The sequence below is a fragment of the Trematomus bernacchii genome, unplaced genomic scaffold (assembly GCF_902827165.1).
Source record: "Trematomus bernacchii unplaced genomic scaffold, fTreBer1.1, whole genome shotgun sequence".
NCBI classification, from domain to species: domain Eukaryota; kingdom Metazoa; phylum Chordata; class Actinopteri; order Perciformes; family Nototheniidae; genus Trematomus; species Trematomus bernacchii.
The window spans coordinates 15,191,317-15,217,168 of NW_022987720.1; the positions used below are offsets into that span (position 1 = coordinate 15,191,317).

General features: G+C 38.9%; 3 protein-coding genes across 4 annotated transcripts; all 3 read right to left on the bottom strand.

The window, feature by feature from the left end:
- Window positions 1-2,171: 2,171 nt before the first annotated feature.
- ndufa4l (NADH:ubiquinone oxidoreductase subunit A4, like) lies at window positions 2,172-5,543 on the bottom strand. The gene is made up of 4 exons (XM_034142277.1): window positions 5,369-5,543; window positions 4,533-4,621; window positions 2,792-2,852; window positions 2,172-2,450 (listed from the first exon to the last, which is right to left on the bottom strand). Exons 1-4 carry the CDS (start codon window positions 5,408-5,410, stop codon window positions 2,394-2,396), a joined length of 249 nt encoding a protein of 82 aa, XP_033998168.1. The 5' UTR covers window positions 5,411-5,543; the 3' UTR covers window positions 2,172-2,393.
- Window positions 5,544-7,255: 1,712 nt separating this feature from the next.
- slc35b1 (solute carrier family 35 member B1) lies at window positions 7,256-14,529 on the bottom strand. The gene is made up of 9 exons (XM_034143698.1): window positions 13,991-14,529; window positions 12,900-13,003; window positions 12,667-12,797; window positions 12,540-12,570; window positions 11,321-11,478; window positions 10,586-10,712; window positions 8,807-8,913; window positions 8,497-8,650; window positions 7,256-7,937 (listed from the first exon to the last, which is right to left on the bottom strand). The coding sequence occupies exons 1-9, from the start codon at window positions 14,113-14,115 to the stop codon at window positions 7,885-7,887; spliced, it is 990 nt and encodes a 329-aa protein (XP_033999589.1). The 5' UTR covers window positions 14,116-14,529; the 3' UTR covers window positions 7,256-7,884.
- Window positions 14,530-15,432: 903 nt separating this feature from the next.
- Window positions 15,433-25,129, bottom strand: fam117aa (family with sequence similarity 117 member Aa). Of its 2 annotated transcripts, XM_034142368.1 has the most exons (8): window positions 24,706-25,129; window positions 23,012-23,157; window positions 20,235-20,330; window positions 19,330-19,443; window positions 18,255-18,371; window positions 17,672-17,903; window positions 17,402-17,576; window positions 15,433-16,659 (listed from the first exon to the last, which is right to left on the bottom strand). In XM_034142368.1, exons 1-8 carry the CDS (start codon window positions 24,839-24,841, stop codon window positions 16,446-16,448), a joined length of 1,230 nt encoding a protein of 409 aa, XP_033998259.1. In that variant the 5' UTR covers window positions 24,842-25,129; the 3' UTR covers window positions 15,433-16,445. The 2 variants fall into 2 exon arrangements, with proteins under 2 accessions (XP_033998259.1, XP_033998260.1); XM_034142369.1 differs by lacking the exons at window positions 23,012-23,157; window positions 24,706-25,129 and adding an exon at window positions 20,852-21,332.
- Between the last annotated feature and the right edge of the window lie 723 nt (window positions 25,130-25,852).

Here is a 25,852-nt window from a genome sequence, read left to right on the forward strand (position 1 = left end):
AAACACTTCAGAGACACGTTTTGTATAGATATGGCCCTATACTATATCGTTCAAATATAGCATAATAGGTGAGCTTTAACAGAGTTTTTCAGCATAACTGTTCTTGATAAACCCGCTATAAAATATACCCAGCGTTAAACAGAAGGCAGACATAATGAATAGCAAGTGAACATAGTGGAGTATTTGGCAGCTAAAGAGACAGATAATACCCTCATGAGTTGCAGAACAGAGCTGCAAAAAAGGTAATATTGGACATACATTCACCAGATGGCCAGAAACATGACTCCAAATACCTGATAATATTGCTCTGTATCTATTGGATGCATAAATAGAAAACTACTCAGCAAGCACAAATGGCCCAGAAAATGGCATCAGAGCTTTAAAGTCGCTCAACAAAACATTGAAGGTGAGCAAGGATAATCATATACATTGACAGCATTTCTGCATACATGTATGATCCCTAAAGAATGCATCCTACTGGTGATACTTTGCCTCTCAAACCATCACAATTTATATTTGTGGTTTTGAGAAACTGTCTGGCAACTACTGATTAGGTTTCCATAACATTTGGTACAGACATTATGCTACCCGCATGGTGATACCTTCGTGTTTAATTGTGTGCCATCAGGATAAAATAAATGTGGTTAAGCCTTTAAAAATTGACAAACTTAGGGCATTCCCATCAAGGTCAGTTGTATGTTGTGCTTCATGCAAATTAGCAAATGTTAGCATGTTAACATCCTACACAGTGAACATAGTTAATGATACCTGCCTGACAGAGACACTAGCAAGGCTGTACACAAGATTTCCATGATAGATATTAAAAAGTACACACATGACAACACAAAGTCTTATTTTCAAGACCTTTTATTATTGATTTGTGGCCGTATTGTAACAGTAAACTCAGATGCAAAACATTTTTAACATTCGGTAAGGTTAAGAAAGTATACCAAAGCCCTGATTTGCAGAAGGATTTTCACCGTAAAAATATTCTGTACCGTACAGACCCCGAGTGGGAAACTATGGGTTATATTAACTTCAAAATTAGATGTTTCTCTCTGTTATTAAATTGTTTATATCATGTAAGCAATTTATCAAAGTTATCATGGTTGATGGAAATATTTCACTCCTAATTAAAGAAAAGGCTAATAACTCACAACCCTGCAGCATAAATAAGGCAGACATGTTTTTTCCTTTACCTGAGAATGATTCATTTAGTGTTGATTTTCCCCCTTCAAAAGCTTCAGCCACAGCACGTCACTTGCTTTCATTTTGCCTCAATGAAGATGAAAACCACAGGTTACATCAACAAATAAATGAGCTCAGGATAAATAAAGTTATTTTGTGTGCACGAGGGGTTCTTAAAGTTGGTGTGAACATGCTGAAACATTTCAAATGTTGTTCCAAAATGAGGCACTATAACATGATGTACCAGAACTTAATTTGTCCTGAGGTGAAGAATGAGATACATGATTGCTCCAGCCTTGGAGAGGGCGGGTGAAGATTTAGATGTGGGCTTCTATTCAAATATGAATGTCTCCTTGACATTTTCTGCAATGCGTTGGCTGCTCATCCTTGTCACATTTTCCCTGAGCTGCATATGGGACGGCACGACCTGTTGACATTTACAAACTCATCTGGCTGAGAGCGATGGCATTCTATAAAGAGAAAAACCTCAACATGTTCCCGTACTGTTTCTACTGCTCAGTAGAACATGTTATTGCTTTAAACAAACAGAGTCAACCTTTGCAGAGAGAGACATGGTGCCTCACTCTTCCCTTTAAACAGCATCGCCTGAAAGCTAAAAAAACATATGTAGCAGAAGCCCTGCAACTGGCAGGCCTCATAAACTGCAGTAAATACTGCCACCAGAGGGAGCCCACTGCTCTAATGTGACCAGGTTCAAGTCTGGTGCCATACTGATAAGGCTCTGGATTACAGCCAAGCACAGTGTGGCACATATCTTACCAGCAGCTGCGTTAATGTAGGACAGAAGTAAAATGAGGTTAGCGCACAGCTCATGTAGTAACTGAGAAGCATGACATAACTGTAAACAGAGGGTGGAGGCTGTTAATGCAAACATCTATTTGTATGACTTAAGAGTGACAATACCAATAAATATGACGCATGATCAAGGACATGGAAAGAAACGTGCCCATAAATAAAACAACTTATTTTCTCTGTATGGAGAAAAGACTCATTCACTTTATTGAAGAACAATTGAAAATGAGAATTAAGAGACATGGTTTCCAAATAGGATGCAATGAGGAAACTTAAATATGAATCATTGTGCGGTTGTAGCCTCTGCATCCCTCATGTTCTTCGGAGGACGTTTAAAATGGTTCTGTGCGGAACAGCTCATCTCAATACATTTGGTCCAGCAGATTTGATCTTTAGAAATCAGGGCCTTGCTTCTTCAGCTTGCTGTAGTCCACGTTAATTGCGTAAAACTGAGAATACAAAAACAAATCTCAGCTCAACAGTGGACATTTCAGAAAAAAATGCATTGAAAGCCAAAAGTGAGTTCAGGTGACTACAAGTTTAGGTTTTAGGGTATTTGGCAGAGCATAATCTTGCACTTGCCCTTTTAACTTGTGTTCAAGTGCGAGAAGTTAATGACTTCATCAGATGTCTTACTAGAGGTAAGGGTTAACCAGATTATGTGATTGGATTAATCTAATTGAAGGAATTATCCATGGCTCAGCAACAAGTCAAAGATCCATACTTTGATCACATACAATCAAAACTGTAACAAAAGTACGATTAAAAGAATGTGGTGTCAAAGGCTCACCTTGTACTGATGTGTTGGGTCCATCTTGTTCCAGGGCTCTGGGTTGTTCTTCTTGTCCCAGCTGTAGAGGAGAATTAGAGTTATGAAAGATTCAACAACAGAGACTTTAACTTGACATTCATCAACGAGTAGTAAAATAATTATTTACAATAACCGTCTGCATCTTTTCCTTTTTTTCTAATCTGCAAATCTCAGTAACAGCAGATAACATGTAACCCCTACCAGCCACTTGCCATTTGTCATTTTCAGTGACGTGCGGTGAGGTTCATGGCTGGTGAGACACTGACTCTTTCAGAGTCAGATTTACAAATATTATATTTTGACCTTAAAGGTGGGGTAGGTACGTTTGAGAAACCGGCTCGAGATACATTTTTTGTTATATTCCATGGAATGCTCTTAACATCCCGATAGCAATGAATATATTAAGTGCTTTGACAAAAAATCCATAAAAAAATGTCATCTGTGGAAGCCGTAGCGCTGTAAAATGCACGACCAATCATTTTAGCCGGCCCGGCTAAAATAACTGGATGGCCTACCTGCCTGTCAGCCTTCCATCTGTGCACAAACTTATCTCGTGCCCTCATTGGTCATGTGCGCGTTCTTGTGTGTTGGAGGAGGGGCTCTGTAAGGAAGTGGCAGATTTGTTCCGGCTGTGTATTTTCAAATTCTAGCGAACTCGAGCCGGTTTCTCAAACTTACCTACCCCACCTTTAATCTTAATATTCGGTTATTTTCAAAAGCTTTTTTAGTCTGATGCTTCGATTCATTTTAAACAGACCGTTCAACAAAAGGATACCCAAAATCTAAATATTGGATTGTTCTTTCTTAGTAAGATGGATCCCATGTTCATTTCAATTGTGGTCTTACCTTGACTTGAAGATGAAGTCCATGCTATCCTTCTGGACAACAATCTCCATTACTTTTTTGTAAAAGTCCTCCTTATCTCCCTCTAGTTTCAAAACAAAAGTCTAGTTTGTTGTTTGCGTCTACCATCTCTGCGTAGAATAACAGTAGCAACAAGAACCTGTGGGCTCACGTATGCCCCCTTCAGTGCGGCAGAGGTTATGGCTGCCTCTCCTGGTGCTTTTTTCATTGCCGTTGTATGAGACCAGCGGGCCTAAATATCATATATACGTGAAATAAGTTATTTAGAGATTATGGATGGCGAGGATAAAAGTAATAAAGGGATCTACAAACATTACATTGGTGACCTACAGTGAGATGGTAACAGGCATGCGCGTAGGGCCCGCTTTCCAGACAGTTTCTGTGGGGTGACGCATTCTGAGGTGAGGCAGAGCTCATCTGTGCCTCACCTCACCCCACAGTAAGCAAATGAGCCTGGCTTGAGCGCGCTCACAAAATAAGTGCCCGCGCTAAATGAGTGCCCGCGCTCCAGTCAGTTACTGTGGGCTTACGTGAGGCAGAGCTCGTCCCTGCCTCACTCCTCATCGCTCCCATGTAGTTGTAGCGGAGCTCGGCCAATTTGCTGATTTTGACTATAAAAAGCGATTGGAATCATACAGAAATCACACTTGCAACACAGATCAGTGGAGACATTTTATTATTATTACTATTTAGTTTTTCTTTAGTTGTTTTTCTGTTACATTGGAGTATGACAGGTGAGGCTCTGCCTCCCCTGCCTCCCCTGACTGCACGTCGCTGGTCATTTTAGAAAAGGGCAAAAATAAAAACGGATGTAATATTAAAAGAACGTTTCCTGTTTAATGATTAGAGTCCTTACCAGACATCAGGGTTTCTCAAGGCCAGACGAGCAAGGTACCCCATGGACATGGCTGCCCCCCCAGCGATAAAGAATAACAGAGGGATCAGCTGTAGGTGACAGACAGGAGGATAAGTAACCTTCAATAACATAAAGGCGAACTGTCACAGCTCAAGGAAGCATTTCAATTAACACTGCCTGGCACAACTAGACAAGACAAAATATCTTTAAAATGCACAGTTGCCTATACAATGACTTATATGCTCACTGTAGGTCTACCTGAAATCATTTGCCCTTGCAGACTACACTTGCATTGTGTTGACACCTTTATTCTTCATTATCATATGGTTCATTACAAAGAAGCAGTCACTGTGAGGTAATTTACACAAGTCACATTACAGTTGTTCACAGATATGTTCAAAATGTTAAGTTCTAGGAAGAGTAAACACCTAGAAAACAAACTTGCTAACCCTACCTAGCGAGCTAACACGCCAACTAGTAGCATGTGATGCTATTTTCAGCACAGCAAACACTCTAGCTAATAATCGTTGCTGTCGTCTTGTAGATGAAGCCGGGACCTTATTTGACACCAAAGCATCAAAATAGTGTTGGCACACCCTGCATGAGAAAACCGTGTACTGCAGTATACTAGTTAAACAAATACAATTAACAGTAAAGCATCTTTAAATGTTTAACAGAATTTCTCAAAGTCAGTGCGGTCAAATGTAGGATGCTAGCTTGCTAAGGGTAACCGGTTAGCTAAACTAAGTTAGCAACACACATTCACGGATGATGACGTTTAAAACAAAATCGTCTAATATCATTCTTTTTCTGATATAAAACCGAAATATACTTACAGCTGGGTGGCTCTTAAGCTGTTTGCCCATTGTGCTGAGCATTTTGATGTTGTGTTGGCTGACTTTGTACAGTGATAAACAGTCTTGCCAAAACGGTGGACACTTAAATCTGCGAGTTCGGGCGGAAGAAAGGCCTGTGGTAGCTCCGAGAGGATGCTAGAAATACCGCCTGATGGACCGTGGCAAAATCACATTTTTAGTAATTATTATCAGTACCTTGTAGAGCTTTAATGGCACACTACAGCTGTGTATACAAAGTAATGTTGTACCATGTTGTCAATATATAACTGTATGGCTTTAGTTTTTATTTCCAAACAGCATTTTATTCTGGCAATGCTAAAGCGGTTGAAATGTTAGAAGATTTTTTTTGCATGAAACATTTCAAAACATAATCACAAAGTCCTTCACAGCAGCAAAATCAGAATCCGATACAAATGAACGAAATAAAATCTTTGTAAAGAAAAGGTTCAAATAAAAATAGAGAATACTACAAGGATACTATTAAGATAATAACACAACTTTATTATACATACAGAGCAAGGAATTAATTAATTTATAGTTTTTAAGTGTCTTTTAAAAATTATATTAAAAAGAGAACAAAGAAGTAGCTTAGCTTTTTAAGTTGCTTCAAAGGGTTAGGGTTAGAGAGAAAAAAGAAAATCCATATGCACACATTTTAACTGCTAGTGTTCTTACAGTGAAGCTGAAGGTAGGCTACAGCTTATATAATGTACAGTTTGTATTTAATTTAAAACACCCCCGTTTCACATAATGTTGCTCTTCCATCTGATAATTGTTTTAATTAAGTTGTGGTTCCAACTAAGCCTTATGCATTCGTTTAACACTCTTGAGATAATTGAAATAGCCTATCAACATTGTTTCCTATGTTTAAGCAGGTGTCCCTTAAATTACAAACATGTTCCACCTATGGAAGAATAATAAAAGATAAAAGATTTATAGCTACCTGAAAACATTGCACCCTAATGCTCTAAATGTATTTTATTTTCGTAACGCACTTTTGTACGAATTGCCTCATTTTGAAAAGGTGCTATATATTAGGGTCTTATGTTTAGGTGTTTGCTCTCTTGTGCTATTCTAATGTGCTATTTAGGGTATTATGCACACTTGTGTTTTCACCATTGCAAAACGAATCAATACCTCTGTGCATCTCCAACGGTTGTATTTTGCACTGGAAATCAGAAGAGAACACATTCTAAATATAGTAAGAAGAACAAAAGACAAGGCCTGAATTACAAACAAAAACTTGTTCCAACATTTCTTTACCAGATCTGGTCCTAACACTTTGTCCACTTCACAGGCGGCGTCCTCTCGGGGAAATGGCAAGGGAACAATCTTCTTGAATGGGAAATTCATCCTTGCACAGACACAGCATCAATTTGGTCGAAGCCTCCTCCATGGTTGATTAAAAGAGTTTCCTGACATATGATTTGAGGCGACAATCCAGAAATGAGGTGTTTGGCAAGATGGCATGTTTATAGGTCAATTTGGTGCGCCATTTAAATCGCATTCATTTAAATTTAGATTGCCGTCTTTTATGTAGAGAAACTTGTGCAGTGTGTTACATGTTCAATTCAGATTGGGTGCAAAGCTTAAAATGTGTTTAGTTATGACTTGAGGTGAAGTTAAGTTTCAATTGTTGTACTTTACGTAACATTTAGTGTGTAAGCAATTTATACTAATAATAATAATACATTTAATTTGTAAAGCGCTTATCAAAATACAAGAAAACTGTTATATTAAAAGCGTTTATGATTTTCCTTGTATCCTAAGTATTATTTTATAGCTATTTTTCAAAGATGAGTATCTCAACTGAATAATTGAACCATTCAAGTAAAGTAAGTCTGTGTAACAAAAAGAAAATCACCATCAATTATCACAATTTCCCTTTTTATGGTCAATTATTTTCAACTTGTAGAAAATAAAAGTAAAAACAGTTCAATGATATGATTGGACATACAACAATGCGATACATACAACCGTTTATATTTTTTAAATGACATGATACTTGGCTGATTGTTTGCTAATCATTCACCTTTATGTGATAATTACACATATTCAAGCATGACTTTGCCAACCAAGCCTTATTTTGTGGAAGTTCATGAGTTAGGCCTTGTTTGGTTTCAATATCCATTCAAGGGAGGTTAGCTGGTTTCAGAAACGAAGATTTTTCTGATACAGTACTTTCCATCAGTCTCTTTCAGTCAGTCCAAATTCCTCTACAAAAAGGTAGGTATTTTGTGAAAAAAAGAAAATAAATGGCTTGTCACAGTTCATTGAGGACTCGATCCCAAGTAAAATGTGTCTCTTTGCTGTATCCTAAGTAAACAACAGAAGCTAGACTCTCTTTTTAAATACAGTTAAGTGAAACATCTGACCATACTTAAACATATGATAGGCACATACAGTGTGCCTCTACAGAACGCTTTATGAAAATATGATACTGGCTTTAGAGTGTTTCAATTTGCAATCTTTCTGTCTTTCTGTCTCCTGACGTTTTAGTGTGTCGTCTTCTTGGGGGTTTTGCCGAATTTAGCATCGAATCCGAGACCTAAAGAGAGAAACCCAAAGATGTGATTAAAGAGCAAAGGAAAATAAGGTTGAACACCCTGTATTTAACCAATAAAGTGACCAATTTAACCAGTAAAAACATTAAATATTTGACAGCCTTATATTTACTGACCCCCCTTTAGCTAAATTCTCATTGCATAATTTACCACTCAACCAAATCTTTGCGTGGGAAGCCCAAGTATCCCCCAACTGGCGCAGTGTTTGTTATTACACACGGAGTAACTGTCTCAGGGTATAGTTAAACGTTTTAAACGGCGTTTTGCAAGAAGAGCTCAGCCATTAACACAAAGTTCCTGCTATTAGACGGCCTTTATCTCAAACAAGTTGAAAGGTGCAAAAATCGTGATTGTAGTGAAGCATACAAGATGTTTAAATTAGGATTTGGTACTGAGTGATCACACAGGAGTATCTTATTACAGTGAAGCTCTACCTACTAAATTCGGTTTTAAAATAAATTCATAAAAGTCCATCATCAATTTTACAGTAATACATTGCAATATACTGTAATCTAGAGAAGGCAACAAAGTGTTAACTCTCACCAAGGAAAACCAGGATGGTGCCAAACCACTCCATCCCAGTCATGATGTTGCCGAATAGAAGAACGGAGCCGAGGATGGTGAAGAACTTTCTCGTGGTGGTGACGATGGAGCAGGTCAGAGGCCCAAAGTAGACCACCGTCATGAAGATGAAGGTCTGATCGAGGAGTTTAAAAAACAGACATTAAAGTTATAACCTTGAGGATTTAAAGTTAAAGTCACTATCCATTGCTGATAAGGTAACGATGGTGAGGGCAAATGGGCAAAAATGTATCTCAAAGTAAAGGATTTCTTCAAATCTCCATCCACGCACCTGGCCTAAAGCACTGGTCAGTCCAAACAGTATAATGTTGTAGATGATGCTCGGGTGGCGTTCAGTAAAACTCAGGAAATCCCAGACCTCGCCTGTCCATAATACCGCTGAAAGCAGAAGTGAAAATAATTACAATATCATATCAAAACACTAACAGTTCAGGTATTGAAACAAATTATTAACTATACAAAATCTGTTGATAATGTTGATGGTGTGGTCATATGGCCCCACCAAGTGGTGAAATACGCTAACAACAGGAAGATGAAGCCGAGGTGTGGGGCTGCCATGGATTTGTGGGAGGGGAAGAATTAAACATCTTTATATTTTGGAAAATACCAGCACTTCAAAGCTTATCAACTTCTTATAAAAAGGTATGAGTTTGTGGTGTCTTTATGGGTGTGCAAACCTTAACCTGAGGCCCTTTGAAGGAGTTTCAATAGCCTGGAACTCAAATATCACTTATAAAAACATATATAGCGTTTTTTTAAGTGTAATATGAAATATGAAACAAATGTGCAGGAGAGATTGGCACTTTGTGAGAGATAGCAAGCACTGCCAATTAGTTTAGTTATACGAGTGATAACAGTGTCTTATAGTTCTTTTACTGGCTTTAACCTTTTCATCTTTATCTCTCAGCCCATTAGTGACTATCACTGGAAAGCCCCTCGTTATATTGCATCTGTTTTGGTGCCTTATTCTTCAATATATTCCTCACAGAACTGACGGCTTTGAGGTGCAGGATTCCTTATCTATAAGACTGAACACTTTGCCTCGACTGAATTAATTAGTTTTAAACTCCGGAGAGAATAGTGTTTGTCTTCTCTTTAAGTGCCTCAAACACACACTGTTATCGTTTCGTTCTTTTTCACTTATTCAGATGGCCATTTTCTACAGCATCAAATCTGTAATTCACCCTGACTTTATTGTGAGAATACAGATCAACACAACTAATAATGGCATAACATTTAACAGTGCATTAGAGCAACAGCAATGATATAATAGCTGCGTGACGACCGTGATGACACACAGCTCTAATGAGAGTATAAATTAACATAAAATAATAATGTTGAAATCAAATTCTAAAATTGTATATTGGAATGCTGGAAAAAAATGTCTGTGTCTATTCATTCTGTATACAATTGGGATTTCATAAACATATTTGGCAAATGCTTAAATGATTGATGTTATCCTGTTTGAAAAATTAGATTCCAGTTGTGGAATTGATTCCAAAAACTCCAGAGCATTGTAACGTCCAAAAGTCAACGTCTATTGAAAACAGAGAGAGATTGTCATTTCCCAAATCTAATCTTTTTATTTGATGGATCACTTTTGAAATTAAGGATTTAGTTCAAGGATACATTTTTTGGGTTACGAAATATAAAATATGACGACAAACATTCAAAGTTGTACAGTTTGTACCTCTAAAAGAGCTATAAAATCATAACAAATTGACATTCAGCAAAGCCCCTTTATAGTGTTGCCACTATGAAACAGCCACATATTGTTGAACCACTGCTTTTGGCTTTCTCTGACAATTTGCAACTGCTTCGCAACAGGACTTGTGCACCAGTGTTTCAGTTTCATTCTGCTATATGTTGGCGCCATTGAGCCACACCAAGGTGATTTTGCTCATTAGTTTCTCCTCTCTAGCTGCAGCTGTGCCAGTCAGTGAGATGGCCCGCTGTAGTTTTGGTTGGAATGAAACCCTTCATGCTTCCTGGCACTTCACAGCACATGTTTGGTGAGACAAGAGTTTGGCAGAGAGCACGGTGGACTCACCTAGTCCCAGCACCAGAGTGGACCACATGTTGATGTTCAGCATCATGTAGTTGGCACTGGTCTGGAAGCGAGACCTCATGTGATCCTGGGCCACACCAGTCAAACCGTCCAATGTCAGGGAGACCAGCTACAACATAGCGAAACACAGCACGAGACAAATGTCATGGAAATGTCACAGTAACCATGGCTTCAGGAGGGAGGAGCAGATAGATTGGCAGCAGATGGGACTCAAGTAGGAATGCACCAATTCAACTGCCAAACATCTACAACCATTTTTATCTGTTGTGTTAAATCAAATTTATAGCAGCTAACTGTTTTGTGTTGGATTTACATTTGATGTGTTCATTTATGCTTCACTAGACACATATTTCTGTTCGACTATAAAAATGAACTTTTTATTGAGTGCTTTAGTTGTACAGCAGGAAAAAAGGCTTTTAAAGCAGTTATTTTTAGATTATATCACATGTTGTTTTATAAATTGGTTGAATTTTACATTTTATTGTAATAAAGTGCTGAGTGACTTTGAAATGGTTCAGTTTTTTTTTATGATGAGGATGTGTTCGTTTCCTTGGCAAAAACAGGAAATAAATAACAGAAAAAACAAAACAAAAACACTAGTATCGGCTATCATCAAAATCTAAATGTGGTTTTAAATGTCTCTCAGCACAGAATTTCACAATGGGTGCATTCCTAGATACAAGCAGACTGGATGGAACATAAAGCTTTTAAACTCACCAGCAGAATCTCTCCAAACCCAAAGACATGGTCGTCTGCGACTGAGCTCTTATTGGGTTTGTAGAGGAACAACGCCACTCCGCTCACAATAAGCAGCACACACAGATACTTAGCCAGCGGGTACCTCTTCCTCAGTATCGTCACACCGAGGATCATCACTGCAACCACACAACAGCAGCATGATGGACATTTTCTTTAAGCCATGAATATCAGGGTGACATCTCTAGGATTTGAAGTAATCCTGCCCTGATACAAAATGTCAAGCCTTCCCCCCTGAGAGTGGAAAATATGGATTGTGAAAGTGTGTGTGTGTGTGTGTGTGTGTGTGTGTGTGTCTGTCTGTCTGATTGTATGTGTGTGTGTGTGTGTGTGTGTGTGTCAAGAGATAACAAGCGGTGAGATATAACATTCATGTACAAACAGAACAAACTTTAACCTGCCATGTGTGCTCATAACTGCTCACATGTGAAAAGATTGTGCTTACCCAATATGTACTTGATCAGTTAAGAGAGCTATCAGATTATCTCTTATTTGTAATGTACTATACTATATATACACGAGGGTATTCTGACTTGCTTGTTTAAATTATATACATCAACACATTAACCTATGGGATTTAGAAACCTCTCAGTTAGTCATATTGACACAGATCACGACTTGGCATGGATCTTGCACTGTAACAGATGTAGGCAGGAACAAAACTGCACAAATGCACTAATTCACTTTTAACCAAGAGCAATCTTTAAATGCTAATGAGTAGGATTTCTTGCTGGCTGTTTGAAAACACATCATAATAATAGCAATGGACAACAAGAAATGTCCTGAACATATTATTAAAAAAAGGTGAGTGGGAACGTGACTGCAACCCACATCTAGAGGGTCATGACAAGTGATGATAGAGTGGGATTATTTTTCATGAGCCTTTATGTTGTTGTTTTTTGGAAAATCCTACTCATTGTGCCTTTAAACATTAGTTTGACAGAGCTGTTCCTATCCTCATTAGTTGTTATTACTTTTTGAAATGAGCATGAGATGTAATAGACTGCACCCGATTATTACTTGAGTGTTTATACCAACTTTTATAGATTGTTTAGTATAAAACTACAAATATTCAGTCTTGTCATTACATGAAACCAGCTCTGAGAAGTACCTTCATTCTAATAAGATGTATTTGTCAAATCATACAACGTATGATTACAGAAGTGATTATCAGATGTACCTGGTATGGGCTTGCATGACTTTCCCAACACCTATTGGCAAAGAAAACAAAGATTTAAGATAAGACAGAATGATACATTAATAAATCCATATTAGAATCATGTTACCAACTAAAAGGGCATATTTACCTGTGTGGGGTAGTTTACATACTGAAGGGCGGAGTTACTGGACACCATGGCTCCAAGATAAGAGAGGGAGCACAGCCCATAAAGCCAGCTCTGGGTGTGGTCTGGCTTTGAACCCTCAAAGAACTGGATCACTGATGATGAAGAGGTAGATGTAGCCTCAGATAATGTTTATCTTATTTTACATTAACCATTTGGATAGATTTGAGTACTTCTTCTATATAGTAAATACTTACAGATCTTAGCAAAAAGAGCACTGACAATGCACTGGATGAGGACCAATGTCCGGGCGAATACGAACTGCTCCTTTTGGTCTCCTTGACCATAGCTGCCTCGAGTGCTGGACGAGTCAAGGAGAAAAAACTGTGTTGAGTGCAACAGATCACAGACAATCTGTATCTGAGGCTGAAATAGCCTTCAACGACAATCCTAGCAAAAGCATGGGCTGGTAAATGGTATTAGAGTTGAGCACTTTCAAGAGTCTTCAAACTATGGAAAGGCCCCTTTAGAAAGGAGATACCATACTGCAAGTGACAGGCTGGGGTGGTGACATTTGGTTAGGGAACCATAAATCTTTAACAACTTGCAAACTGAACTCAATGGGCAATAGTTGCCAAGAACATATAGGAAAAAGTGATGTCAATAGTATTATATAAAGACATAGAATGATAGGCAATCATTTATGTTCGTGAGAGTTTCTTTTGTGAGACACTAGGTAAGCTTTCATTTTGAAACCAGATATGATCCCTGTCCCCTTTAGTAACAACATACCATCTGTGTCAGGCCTCATTATGTGATATGCAATAGAAACTAGTCTTCTTTTACTTTATAGACCCTTTCTAGACAACTTTATACAACCATTATGGTCTTATGTGTTAATCAAAGAAGGACAAGGTTTGCTGTATGCACACACATAATATGAGGGTAGTGACATAGTAGCTTTAGTGAACTACAAATATAGATCACCTGCTGAATGGTATAACTTTAGAGATCAATACCTGGCATTTTCAAAAATGAAAAGAATATCACGCCAAACTCCATTCATAAATATGACAATTTAATGTCAGCTTTGTCTTTGTCATCGGTAAAGATAACGTTGTATATCTTACATGAGTTTGCACAACGATTGACGGGCAGATTGAACCCACTGGCACATGGTGTACGTTTGTTGTGCATTACTTATAGCCATGTCATAGTACAATTAAGCTAGCAATGATTCGGTAACTGTCGACATGCAAGTCAGCATTACAATTGTAGATGTTATAATGAAGTTTGGCACAGGATAGGACAATGTTCTGTAACATACGTCACGCCAAGTGTTACTTACATAGTCTCTTGTAATATTCCGTAGTAAAAGTAACACACGAAGACTCCGAGGAAACAAACAATGAACCGTATCCGCATATTGTCCCATATCGAGACGGGCTTCCCGACTCCCTTTCCCGCAGCCATGCTATCGTCCAACAGCCCGGGTATGTTAACCGACACCGCTCCGCTGCCCGCTCCTCTCACACCGATATCCCGCTCCACTATAGACGACGTGACGAGCCCGGAAATGGTGCTCGCGTTTAGGTGTAGTTTTCTGTGATGTCTGACAAAGATGTTGCCTTTAAAGCTTCTTGAGCACCGTTAATTTGTCAAAGCCTGCAAGCGGTATCTTGACTTCTCTGGAGCTGCACAGACAGTCAGATTTCATGACATAAGTTTGTTCTGTATCATTCTCAGGTATCTAAATCTCTCCTCCAGGACAGCGTTACTGTTAAAAACATCCCATTCCCACCTTGATACATGTACTGTCAGCAGAGTACAGTACGTGTTTTCATTGAGAAATTACAGCCTATATTTAGTAGGAATAGCGGTAGCGACAGGGAAATAGGTTTTATGAAAGGACCTCAGTGGTGTCAACAGCTAAGCCTGAAAAGTCCAATAAATTAGATCATGAACACAAAAACATAATGCTGTGTTTAGTTTAACGATTCTACGCAAATTAATAATAATAGTAATAATAATATCACAACCAGCTATTCTGTGATGACCGAATTTTCATATCGTTTAAGTATAAGTACCAACACTTCATAATCATAATAGAGAATTGCCCATATCAGATATGAAATAAGTGCATCAAAAATGGTGATGTCAATTGTGTGCATCAAAGTAATGTTGCAGTTGTTAGATGGGGATAGCTTATAACATTTTGTATCAAATTAGTTTATATACTGCAGGGTAACATGACCAATAAAAGTACATCATATTTCATACATTTACATTGTGTTTACATAACCTAAATCTGCAAAGTTACTAAAGTTATCAAATAAACGTAGTGGCGTAAAAAAATACAATATTAGCCTACAAATGTAGTGGAAAAAGTAGCAGAACATGGGAACACAACTACCTTACATGTTTTGATACATGTACTTAAGTAAACAACTAACTTACTACCACCAATGCAGAAAGGCAAATTGTTCTGCTTATATTTTATTTTAAATAAAATATAAAGTGTCGTGTGGCACCTGTAAAGGCAGCTATTAAAAACAATGAGGTCCTTCCTTGAAAAAGTCGCGTGCCTTTTTTCCGTCCTAGGATGTGGATTAAATTCATTGGTCCATGTAGGGCAATAGAGATCCTTTCTCGTCCAATCGAAAGCAGATTTGGGTGGAAAAGGCGGTGCTTCGATTTAAAAACCGCAAATCCACGTGTCAAAGGCAAGTAACAACAACAAGAAAAAAACCACAGGAATTATAAGTAGTATAGAAAGGATTTAAACGCCCGGAAAATCTGTTTATTTTATTTTATCACAATGGCAACAGCACACTAAACATTACAAGTGGGAAAAGGTTGCTACATCATGTCTGAAAAAAAGGGCTGATAAAAATACATTTTTTCTCGATATGTATTTTTTTTGAATCAGTTTTGCTTAGGATCATACTAACAGAGATAGTGTTGATCCATTTGAACATTAACTTGAGCAGAGGGAATCAACCTCTCCCTGTGGTCCAAAGAGGCTCAGATTGAACAAAAACACTAAGCTTGACCACTTCAATTCATAAGGTTTACAAAAATTGCAAAAGGTTTGGTTAAAAACAATGCCCTCTGAAGGCAAGTAAAGCTATTCCAACATCCGTTATTGCCTGTAAAACTTTAAAGTATAATCAGAAATATTTTTTTTCTTCAGTGAAAACTAAAATTATATCACCAGCTTCCTTACAAAGATACAAAAATATATATCTTTCTATAAGTACATCTGTAGAAAAGCCAGCTACCATTAAACTATTGACCAACAGATTTTCCAAAAAGTTCTTGGTTTCAAAAAATTAAGCTGAAAGTTCATCTTAAAACTGAACCATTCCTTAACTAACAATTAAGGATAGTAAACTACTCACGTGTTGTAAGTGCTTGCTTTTTTTTTTATTACTTTGAAGTCACTCTTTGACATTAAAAATGAAAACATCCCTAGCAGATTGCAATCTTTTTCTGAAATGCTGATGCATCAACTAAAATAATATTTAGTTTTATCAAAAACAACAACTCAGACTTCAAACTTTTCTCAGCATTTCCAGAACTCCAGCCCTGACTTAATCCATAGCCCACATAAGGGAATACTTATAATAGGTGCTGATGAGGTAAATATCAGCTTAACATAGCATTCTGAAGGCGGAAATAATCAGTGTGAGCCACAAAGCCTTTTTTTGCTCACAGTGATCATGGCACGTTACAGCAGTGACATTTAAAACACAGTCAGTTGTAGGCATGTTCTGGCAGTGTGGTTTAGTCCTGAGAGGAGGCTACTGCAGGCCCAGGTGCCTGGTGGGAGAGGCCTGACCTGAGCAGCCTGTGACTGGAGAGACTGACAGGCCCCGGAAGAGAAGGTCCATGGAGGGCAGGAGGGGCTTCAGGAGGCTGACAGGGCAGAAAGCGGAGCCTCCATGAGGGGTGAAGTTGACTTTATTGCGGTCAGGGCAGGACGGCTGGAGGAGAGGCACGTCCCGAGAGGCAGACCTGGAAGTAAACAGATGGATAGAAGTTTGCATGTACCCCATTATACTGTATCATCAAAGGCTCCAAATGCCACAGCTTTAGATGTAGTTTTGCACATCTGGAAAATCATAATACCAGTTAAATAACAGTATTATAGTTCTGTTATGATAAAAAATGATTAATATGGCTCTAGTTTATGTTTTTATGTATACTTTAGTTATTTACATTATGACCACACCTTTATTTAAATAATTATATTACATTTTTTGGATAATTTTTTTTAATATTATTTTAGATTTTCAAGTTTCAAGGCTTTATTGTCATTTGCACATTGTCTACAGTGTAGATATGGCAATGAAAAACTTAAGCCACAGGCTCCTCCAACAGTGCAACATATATATAGGACATATAACTAATATAACAGATAAAATAGTGAAATGGAATGTTTTGAGATGTGTAAAATAGAAATAGTGCAAGAAGAGATTTTCTACTAAACCTGGGCTGTCTCATAAGCAGCATTTCACAGAAATGTATATCATGTAAATGCAATATTCACACCTCACAAGTTACCTTCTTCCAACCTTTTCTAAATTGGTATGATAAATGTTTATATTGAGTTAAGTTTAAATCTGATTTTATTTAAGAGCTTTAACGATATGCTACTGCTTGAGGAGGGGGGCTTCATGGGTTGCTCCTGAAATGACATCTAGAACGTGAATATTTATTTCATAAATATATAATCAAAACATTATGTTTTGCTTACATTTGATCCTCGCACATTTGTACTCGCTCAGAGCCTTCTGGCGGCTCGCGCTGGAAGGAGTAGGTTTTGTTGGGACGAGTAGCGGAGGAGCAGGGCTGCAGCAGGGGGGGGTCCAGGGCAAACAGAGGTAGCGGCGTAGATGGAGCGGGACTTAGCGTCTCACAGTCGAGTAGCTCTGCTCAGAAAGACACAAATATCCGAACTTTTGTTAATAATATGAAAACTAACCATATATTTGTTTTATTTTTGGACAGGTTAGAGTGGTCTAACCTGGCTCTCCCATGGGACAGGGAGACTGTGATGGAGACAGAAGAGATGGGTTCAATGGAGAAGGGGAATTTGAAGGAGACAGCAGGGATGGATCTAGAGGACAAGGAGACTGAGAAGGAGAGAGGAGGGAAGGATCCAGATCCAGGGGCCCTGGGGAGGGCTCACTCTGAGAGCCACTGCTGCACCTCTGAACAGGGACGGGGGCCCTATGGCCATCCGGGATATCCAAAATCTGGAATATTCAGGAGGAAACAAGTGAAGGGGTCAGAGCAGCTAAAGAAGCAACACAGGGCAATGTTTACACTTTTTTTTTTTTTAAATCTACCTTTTTGTTTCAAACATATCGTTAACAACTTTCCTGTAATTTCAACATCTTGACAAGATTTTGGGCTATTTAGCTTTTTGTTATACTTAAGCCAAACAAAAACCACAGTGCATACATACAAAAAAAGGCGTTAAGCTTTTTATTTTTTGTATTACAGAAGTAAGCCTATACTGCTGCTATAATGTTTGGTTCAGTTTTATAATCATTACTTGAAAATTTTTCTCAAAACATGATCCGTTTAATAACCTTGTGCCTCACCTCGTGCTGATCGTCAGGTTTCTCAGAGACAAACGCTTCTTCCAGCTCCAGGTTCAGACCTTCAACACTGCGTCGCAGCCGCGGGGCGATTCTGTTCAGCCGCATCAGGGGCACAGTCTGAAAAACAACAATCTTTAAGACTCTTTGTTCGCTTAAATACTTTTGAGCAGAATGTGTATATATCCATGTTGTGTGCCAGGTTAGTGCACATTTTGATACAAATAGGAGGTAGTGCAAGCAAAGGGCAGTATTAAATCAGCAAAATGTATCGTAAGAGCTTAACTTTAATGCTGTTCATTACCTTACCTAACTGTAAATACTTAAATTAAATATTCCCCATCTTATTTTGTTCATTCTATGTATTGTTATCTTATTTGTAAGAGACAAATATGTTGTTTGAATAACATGTAATGTAATTCTCTGTGTGCACATTGGGTGGTACTGTTGTATTATCCTGGGATCAGGTAAAAAAGGCAAGGTAAGTCACTGCTGTCATCAGGTGTTCCACCAGGAAGGGCAAATGTTTTTTGACTGCTGCAATGCCTTACCGTTTGTTTTCAGTTGCTTGTTTGTTTGTGTGTTCAGTCAAACCTTAAATGTTGATGCATGACAAAGCAAATAAAATGATGGTTATCTTAATCTATCAAGTGTGTTTACCATCTTGTTTTCCATTAATTTGGCATTCTATCCCTTTTACATGTTAATTATATGTTTATTTTCTCTTATTGAAAGCACTTTTACGAAAGGGGCTATACAAATACGGTTTAAAATCTATATTATTAATATTATCATTACTATATAATATCGACCTGTCAATGTCTGACTAAAGACTCGGTCCTTGTAAAAGTATGAAATGCTGGTTTCAGATTGTCTCTTTGTGACAGCAAGGCAAAATAACAGGAGGCGTGATGACAGCCGTTCCTAAGAAAAGCACAACTGTTTTTAAATACCCCTGTTACCAAGCGCTTCCCAGTCTGCCCGTGGAAGACGGATTAGCATCAGCAGTTGTCATGAAGACTTTGATCTCTGTGTCTTTTCCCCACATGTCATCAGGAGAGATAAGCAATGGGTTTACCTGAGTGATGCCTGCTGCATGACCTGCTGGCAGGGGGTGGTGGGGGGGCTCGTACCCTGCTGAAGGAGGGACGTGGCGGGAACGCTTCTGCAGCTGGTTCCTCAGCTTGGCCACCTGAGGGCAGAGCAAAGAGAAAATGATTCAGGAGTCACAACACTTCTTTCTGAAAAGGGAAAGGTTACTCTCTTTCCCCTCAGGAGGCAGTTAATGTTTCGTGCTGTCAGTGGGAGGGTGCGGAAAAAAGGGTGTGAACAGTGGTGGAATGTAATTTTACTCTACTTGAAGTTTTACATTTAATGAAACTTCATATTTCCCCCCATTACATGCTGTCCGACAGCTTTAGTTACTTTTCAGTTTACTGTTTTTCGTCCCCTCTTTGCACAGTGTCCCGATATGGTGATTTTGAATGTTTGTGATGAACTGAAGGATATTTTTTTTTTTATGTTGAGATAATTCTATTTCCATCCTAAGCTAAATAAACAACTGTACAACATCGCTTGGATCAGCTGGAACAGGCATTGTCACAAGTTGAAAACAGGACTGTGTTTCTTAGATCATGGAAAGTAGATTGTTTACATACATGTGGTTCTCACAGGACAAACATGTGATGGTTTCATATATTATGCTTCATTGCTGTATATTAAGCTACCCAACAGTACATGACGGAGTTATAATGAGCATAATCTTTAAGTACTGTACTTTAATACATATCCAAGGTACTTTTATACTTAAATGATATTTTACAAATAAGGCTTACATACACTTACCAAATATAGCTTTCGAATTCAAGACTTTTACTTGTAGGAGTGTTTTTTGGAGCATGGAATAAGTACTTTTTCTTCCACCAATAGTTGTAAGTAAGAGTAAGAAACAGGGCAATTGATGATATAAACTCAAATACATACCTCCCTCAGGTGCTCTGCACTACCCCACGATGCTGAGCGCTTGTGTTTGCCGGAACTTCTCCTCCCTCGGGTCTCTTCTGCCCAGGAACTTGGTGTCTTAGAAGAAAATATTATTTCTTTTGTGAATAATAAGCGAGTATAATAATATGGGTCCCGAATTTGTCTAACAAACATTTGGTGGATGTAGTAGAAAATTGCCTTTTATGGCAGACATTTTGGCTGACCTTTTTGAGGCCTCTGACATTTTCTGTTTAACTCCATTCAACACTACAAGTTGTTACGAGTACAACACAGAAGTGGAGCCCAACAGCTGTGTTGCACACCTGCTCCAACAGCTGTACAGAGGAAGGCTTCGAGAAAACCACCCTGAGCTGCAAAACAGCCCTCCGCTTTCACACACATTTCAAAACACCCAAACCACATCTTTGGAAAGACTATAAATACAGTGCAAGTTCAGCATTCAACACTTCAGTGCACACAGAGTAACCTTGTTTTTCACCAAGTCACATACTGTAGAAGAACAACAACAACAAAGACAAACGGAAACGTTTCTTGTGCACTTCTTCTTTTGTCAATCACAACTACTCAACAACCTACTTTTACTCCTATAAACGTACCGATTTCTTCACATTGACTCTTGATTTTCTACCAGAGGGAGTCGGGTTGGCTTCTCCCGGCTCTTTGTTGGGAGAAGACGCCTCGCAGCTCATCCTCACCCGGTGTAACCCTTGTTTAGTTGACCCACAGGATCAAATGATCACAGTTTTGGTGCCTCCAGTCAACTGCTTCACACACACTTGCATACAAATCGGATCCACGCACTGGTGCCCATGCCATTCAATAAGGCAACAGTACACATTTAGCCCTCACTGTGAACAGTAGGGTTGTGTCCTGGTATTCCATTCCCAAAATGCGAGCAGTTCTCAAGGTGTCCGCCTCACAACTCAGAGAATCTTATTAGTGCCATAACTTCCTGCAGTAGAAACGCAGACACCATCTTGTCCCCGTCCAGTGGACTAAACGTAGAGCATCGGCCAGCTAAATAAGTCAGGACGCTACATGGGTCAGTCATACGGTGACATCGGTGTAGAGTTACAGCTGCCAACCCCCCCTGAAATCATCCAACACCAACAACCCCACCCTGCCCAAAACATGAACAGGGGGATCATGGGACACACATCTATAAAAAGACTCAAAGGTAGCAGAACATTTGGCTTGTGTTTCCAGCTCTGACGACTCATCAACATGTACTTAATTCCTGTCTGCAATATGGCCTCAATAAAAAGGGAAATACAATCCATTTCATTTTGGATGAAAACACAGGAAAGCAGCTAATTCTCACATTTGGGAGGCTTGAGGAAGAACATATTTTTCTGATTGACTGAATTATTATTTCAGAATTAAACTGAAACAACTTGCATTCAAATTAAATGTACTGTTCCTGAAATAAACCGTACCAAGCACATATTTATACTTTTGTATAACATAACTTGTCCACAAACATGCTTGCACCCATGTAGCACATATCTGTAGAATAATAGCGTAGTAAAGACGGTTAACTACATGTTTAATCGTTATTCCATGTACAATTTATACAAAATGTGACACGTAAATGTGTTATCTATATGGATCGGATTATTTGTATTAATGTGTGCTTGCCACTTTACTCAATACAGTTTTAGTTTGTCTTTATCGTTGTTGTATCTTTGCTGTAACAATGTACATTTCCCCTGTGTGGTGCTAATAAAGGAATTCTGAGTCTGATTACTGTGTGAGTGTAAGGTGTATTTAGTGTATACGTACAGTATATGTATAGCTATGTCATTTTACTTTATTTTTGTTAGCTTTATTTTCCCCATGTCTTTTTTTATCTGTCATTTTAATGTATAACTCTTTCCTTTAGTTTTTTCACTTGAGCTGCCGTAACATTTAAATATCCCCTATAGGGATCTAGGGGTACCTGAAAGTATATATTATTTTAATTTTGAATCTGAGTTACCAAAGATGTGTGTTTGATAATGTTAATTAAAAAAAAGTTCTGTCTCAGAACCCATGTAGGATATATCTTGTTTTCTACATGATAAAGAAATACAATCTTTAAATTCTCCATAACTATAAATGGAACAATTTGCCGGAAGTTTTGAAAGTAAAAAAGCATACCAAATGAGGACTGAAGCAAACCAAGTTAAATCATTTAAAGTAATGCAGAAGATGGCAGAAGGACGTGCTGGGTAGGGTGTGTGTGTGTGTGTGGCTGAGGAGAGTGCTGGGGGATGGGGTGTCTGTATAATGAGGTCAGGAGGGGTCTGTTCCTCACAATGGAGGCGAAGGGGGTTTGTTCGGGTTTTAAACTGTGTCAGGATCGAAGACGAAGCTGCGGAGCTTGGAGATGTTAGTCGGGGCTTTGTGCACCAGTTAGGAGCCGATACAGTCGAGGGGGGAGCGAGGGGAGAGCAGCAGAGTTTAAAGAAGAACAAAAACGACTATTTCCAGTTGGCTGCCTTGCACCCGCAGCGTCAAACTGGAACCACGAGACACCTGCAGAGCCAACATCAGATATCTTGTCCTCTATATAATTCCGTAACATACAAGAAAAGCAAGGCAGATAAAACATTTGGTCCCCTGTCTGCTTTTTTTCGGCAACATGAAGCAACAGGTTTTATGGGAAATGTGTCCTTAAACAGACTTCCACTGAGTGGACGGCTCTTGTTAAATGACAGTGATTACTCAGAGGTATCACCATTAATTTGATATTGTCATGATAAATTAATATGTACCTGTGTGGCTTTGTCATTGACACAGGTAACAGCCTGGCTCTCTCCCTCTCTGGGCCACTGTCCCTGCAGGTAGGGGCCGACGATGGCGTCGAGAGAAAGCGTTCGGCGGATGGTAGGTTTCGGTGGGCGAGCTGTGTTCCTGTCAGCTTTGGAAAACAGAAATAAAAATACATTTAAGGGATTACTTTATCCATAAAATGTCCATTAGTATATCAATTGCATAACCTAGAGCTGCATCACCTAGAGCTTGTAAAGAAAACGTTGTGTTTCTAGCATGCCTCCATGTCGACTAAAATAATCTAAAAAAGTATTGATGAGTTGAAGGATGTTATATGGTTTTGCGGTTGTTGAACGCCTACTTCAATTCATCAAAACTTTGGTCACTGTGGAACAATGCAACAAGAAAAAGATTCCTTGAAGAATTCAAAGTAACATATTAAAGTCATGGAGTTTATGTCTGGGTTGTGTAAGCCTTAACACAGTACTTGTCAGAACAATGTCTGTCCTGCAGATCTCACAACTCATGCCTGTGATCATGTATAGCTTGATTGGCCAAGAGTATAAAAACTCTCCTTAAGAAGCTAAACAGTATTTTGACACCAGTAGTTGTTTAAAGAAATTGCTCCCAGGCTTCTTCCCCACCAACGAGCATGCCGTGTGGAGTTGTGTGTTTGCATGTTGGCAGCTCTCTGTAATCTCTGGCAGGTGTGGACCATGCCTTTGACCTGGAGCAAAGCCATCCATCTACACAGCATAGGCAACAGTCACCACAGGCTACAAGTATACACACACAGTATGTTGTCATGTTGCAGGGCAGACAGGCAGAATGTATAAATAAACACGACTACATGCAGATGTGATTTGCATGGATACAGTTAAAGTAGAACAAAGCTGTGTTGGAGTGAAGAACGCAGCAGAGATCCCACAGGTTGCGAGTGCAAAGGGTTGACTGGGTGTCCAGATAACATTTAGAGAGCAGTGTTATGTTTCAGGGGTTAGCAGAAGCCTTCATTGTTGACTTAACTTTCTCAAGGTATGCTGGGATTTTACTTTTAGACCGAGGGTCAAGTTCAATCTTTGAGGCAGTGATTGATCCATGAATTGCCATGAGTTCGGCCTATGTAGCCATCAAAGCACACCGGCTTTTTAAGTTTTGCAAGTCAAGAATTGTTCAATGAGCACACAAGTTAAAACGTCAGACTTGTTCATTCAAAAATGGCTTGAGCAACCCTATTTTTCATTCAATGTTCTAAGTGCATTGGGCAGATGTATGATTTCCTTTGCATCATTGATTCATCTTTTGATTAAACCAGATAGTGTCAATTAAAGTTAGAAAGTTAATTCTTCAGAGCTCGAGTTTGTCCAAAGCCTAGAAATATTGAAGTTACAATAATATAAGACAGACAGAATTAGCTAAATGACACTAGGGAACCAAATGTTTGGCATATTTTCTGTCTAATAAAACTACTGTCAAAATAGTTGCTTCTTCATTGTCCGTATTGATTAATGGACTCCACCATTAGCCTCTATTTTCATTGTGATACAATTAAGAAAAACAAGTAAATGAAACACTTGAACATAACTGCGTATCTGAGTCAGATATTCATAAATGGGCACCATAAATACACTTTTCAACACTGGACCACATAGAGGTGAATGCAGAGTTCAACCCCCTCTTCATGAGTTGTATTTACCCGTGTTGACCTCCCTGCAGAGGAGAGCTGAGCCCCTCTGGAGCTGGTACGGGACGGTGGCTCTGAGGGGCTGCAGGCTGGGGTTGCTGCACCCCCGAGGCGCTCCTCCACTTCTACCCGACATTCCCCACTCCATGCTCCGCTTGTGAAAACACACACGGCCTCTCTTCTTCCTCTCGGTCACTGCAACGCGCTGTCTTTCTTTCTGCCCACATTCACTTCATCCACAGTGATGATGATCCAGAACTCTGGTGGGGCCCCTTGTTGAGCACCCAGCTTGAGATTTATTTTGTGATGACCATGATTTTGTGTCACTTACTTTCGGAGCAGAGACGACCTGGGTGCAGCTTTGCAGTTTAAAGCATCTTGACGTTGTAGTGTGAGGAACAGACACCACTCACACATCGCTGTTCGTGCAAAGTGACAACACAACAGCTCGGCTCAAACTGTGTGCAACTGTCTTGTGCAGTGTATGGTTCCCAGGGAGGGCGATCTGATTGGCCGCAGCAGAATACTACTGAGCACGTATTGGTCATTACGCCGATCCGTCTACTTAATGGGCCCCACCCCCCCTCCCCAAAAAAACTAAAAAAGTTAAAGCTCCCAAAGAAAACCAAAGCCTACAATTAAGTTAATCACCATATTAGTGATAGAATTGTCGGTTTGAGTTTTGTCTTTGACTAAATGAAAGTCACATTTCTTTGGAATCACCTTTTAACTTTGATGTGAATTGGTTTCTTCACTCTAGAGATGACTCTTTTTCACTCTCTGTGTGATGGACAAAACAAGACATTTGAGGACTAGACCTTTTTCTTTTGCATTTTATAAAACAAAACAACTAATTGATTAAATACGTTTTAAATTCACTAACAATATAAAAACCTACCCATCTCATACAAATCAAAGAGTGCAATTCAGTGTTTTCTAGAAAATAATGAGTTTAGATAAACAAACCTCATCCTCATTATTCAACAATAATGTAATTGTTATTTTCCTTTTATTTAGTTATATATTAGCTACATGAGATGTCGTGTTATTCTATAAAACCACAGTCTGGTGTGTTACAGGCTCCATCATCTTAATGGATACTTGTGTGAGCTTGCAGGTTGACTGAAATGTTATGGCTAATGTCACTCAAAGATTTTCA

What these genes read in the sequence shown, in the direction of transcription:
- ndufa4l (XM_034142277.1), bottom strand. Translation starts at nt 5,410, where the DNA reads ATGCTCAGCACAATGGGCAAACAGCTTAAGAGCCACCCAGCT. An exon ending in AGCTTAAGAGCCACCCAGCT is followed by an intron (nt 4,622 to 5,368) that starts GTAAGTATATTT and finishes TGTCACCTACAG; the next exon opens with CTGATCCCTCTGTTATTCTT. An exon ending in ACCCAACACATCAGTACAAG is followed by an intron (nt 2,451 to 2,791) that starts GTGAGCCTTTGA and finishes TTGTATTCTCAG; the next exon opens with TTTTACGCAATTAACGTGGA.
- slc35b1 (XM_034143698.1), bottom strand. Translation starts at nt 14,115, where the DNA reads ATGGCTGCGGGAAAGGGAGTCGGGAAGCCCGTCTCGATATGGGACAAT. An exon ending in GGAATATTACAAGAGACTAT is followed by an intron (nt 13,004 to 13,990) that starts GTAAGTAACACT and finishes TGACTCGTCCAG; the next exon opens with CACTCGAGGCAGCTATGGTC. An exon ending in GGTTTGGAGAGATTCTGCTG is followed by an intron (nt 10,713 to 11,320) that starts GTGAGTTTAAAA and finishes GCTATGTTGTAG; the next exon opens with CTGGTCTCCCTGACATTGGA.
- fam117aa (XM_034142368.1), bottom strand. Translation starts at nt 24,841, where the DNA reads ATGGAGTGGGGAATGTCGGGTAGAAGTGGAGGAGCGCCTCGGGGGTGC. An exon ending in AACCTGACGATCAGCACGAG is followed by an intron (nt 17,904 to 18,254) that starts GTGAGGCACAAG and finishes TGAATATTCCAG; the next exon opens with ATTTTGGATATCCCGGATGG. An exon ending in CTGTCCCATGGGAGAGCCAG is followed by an intron (nt 17,577 to 17,671) that starts GTTAGACCACTC and finishes CTTTCTGAGCAG; the next exon opens with AGCTACTCGACTGTGAGACG.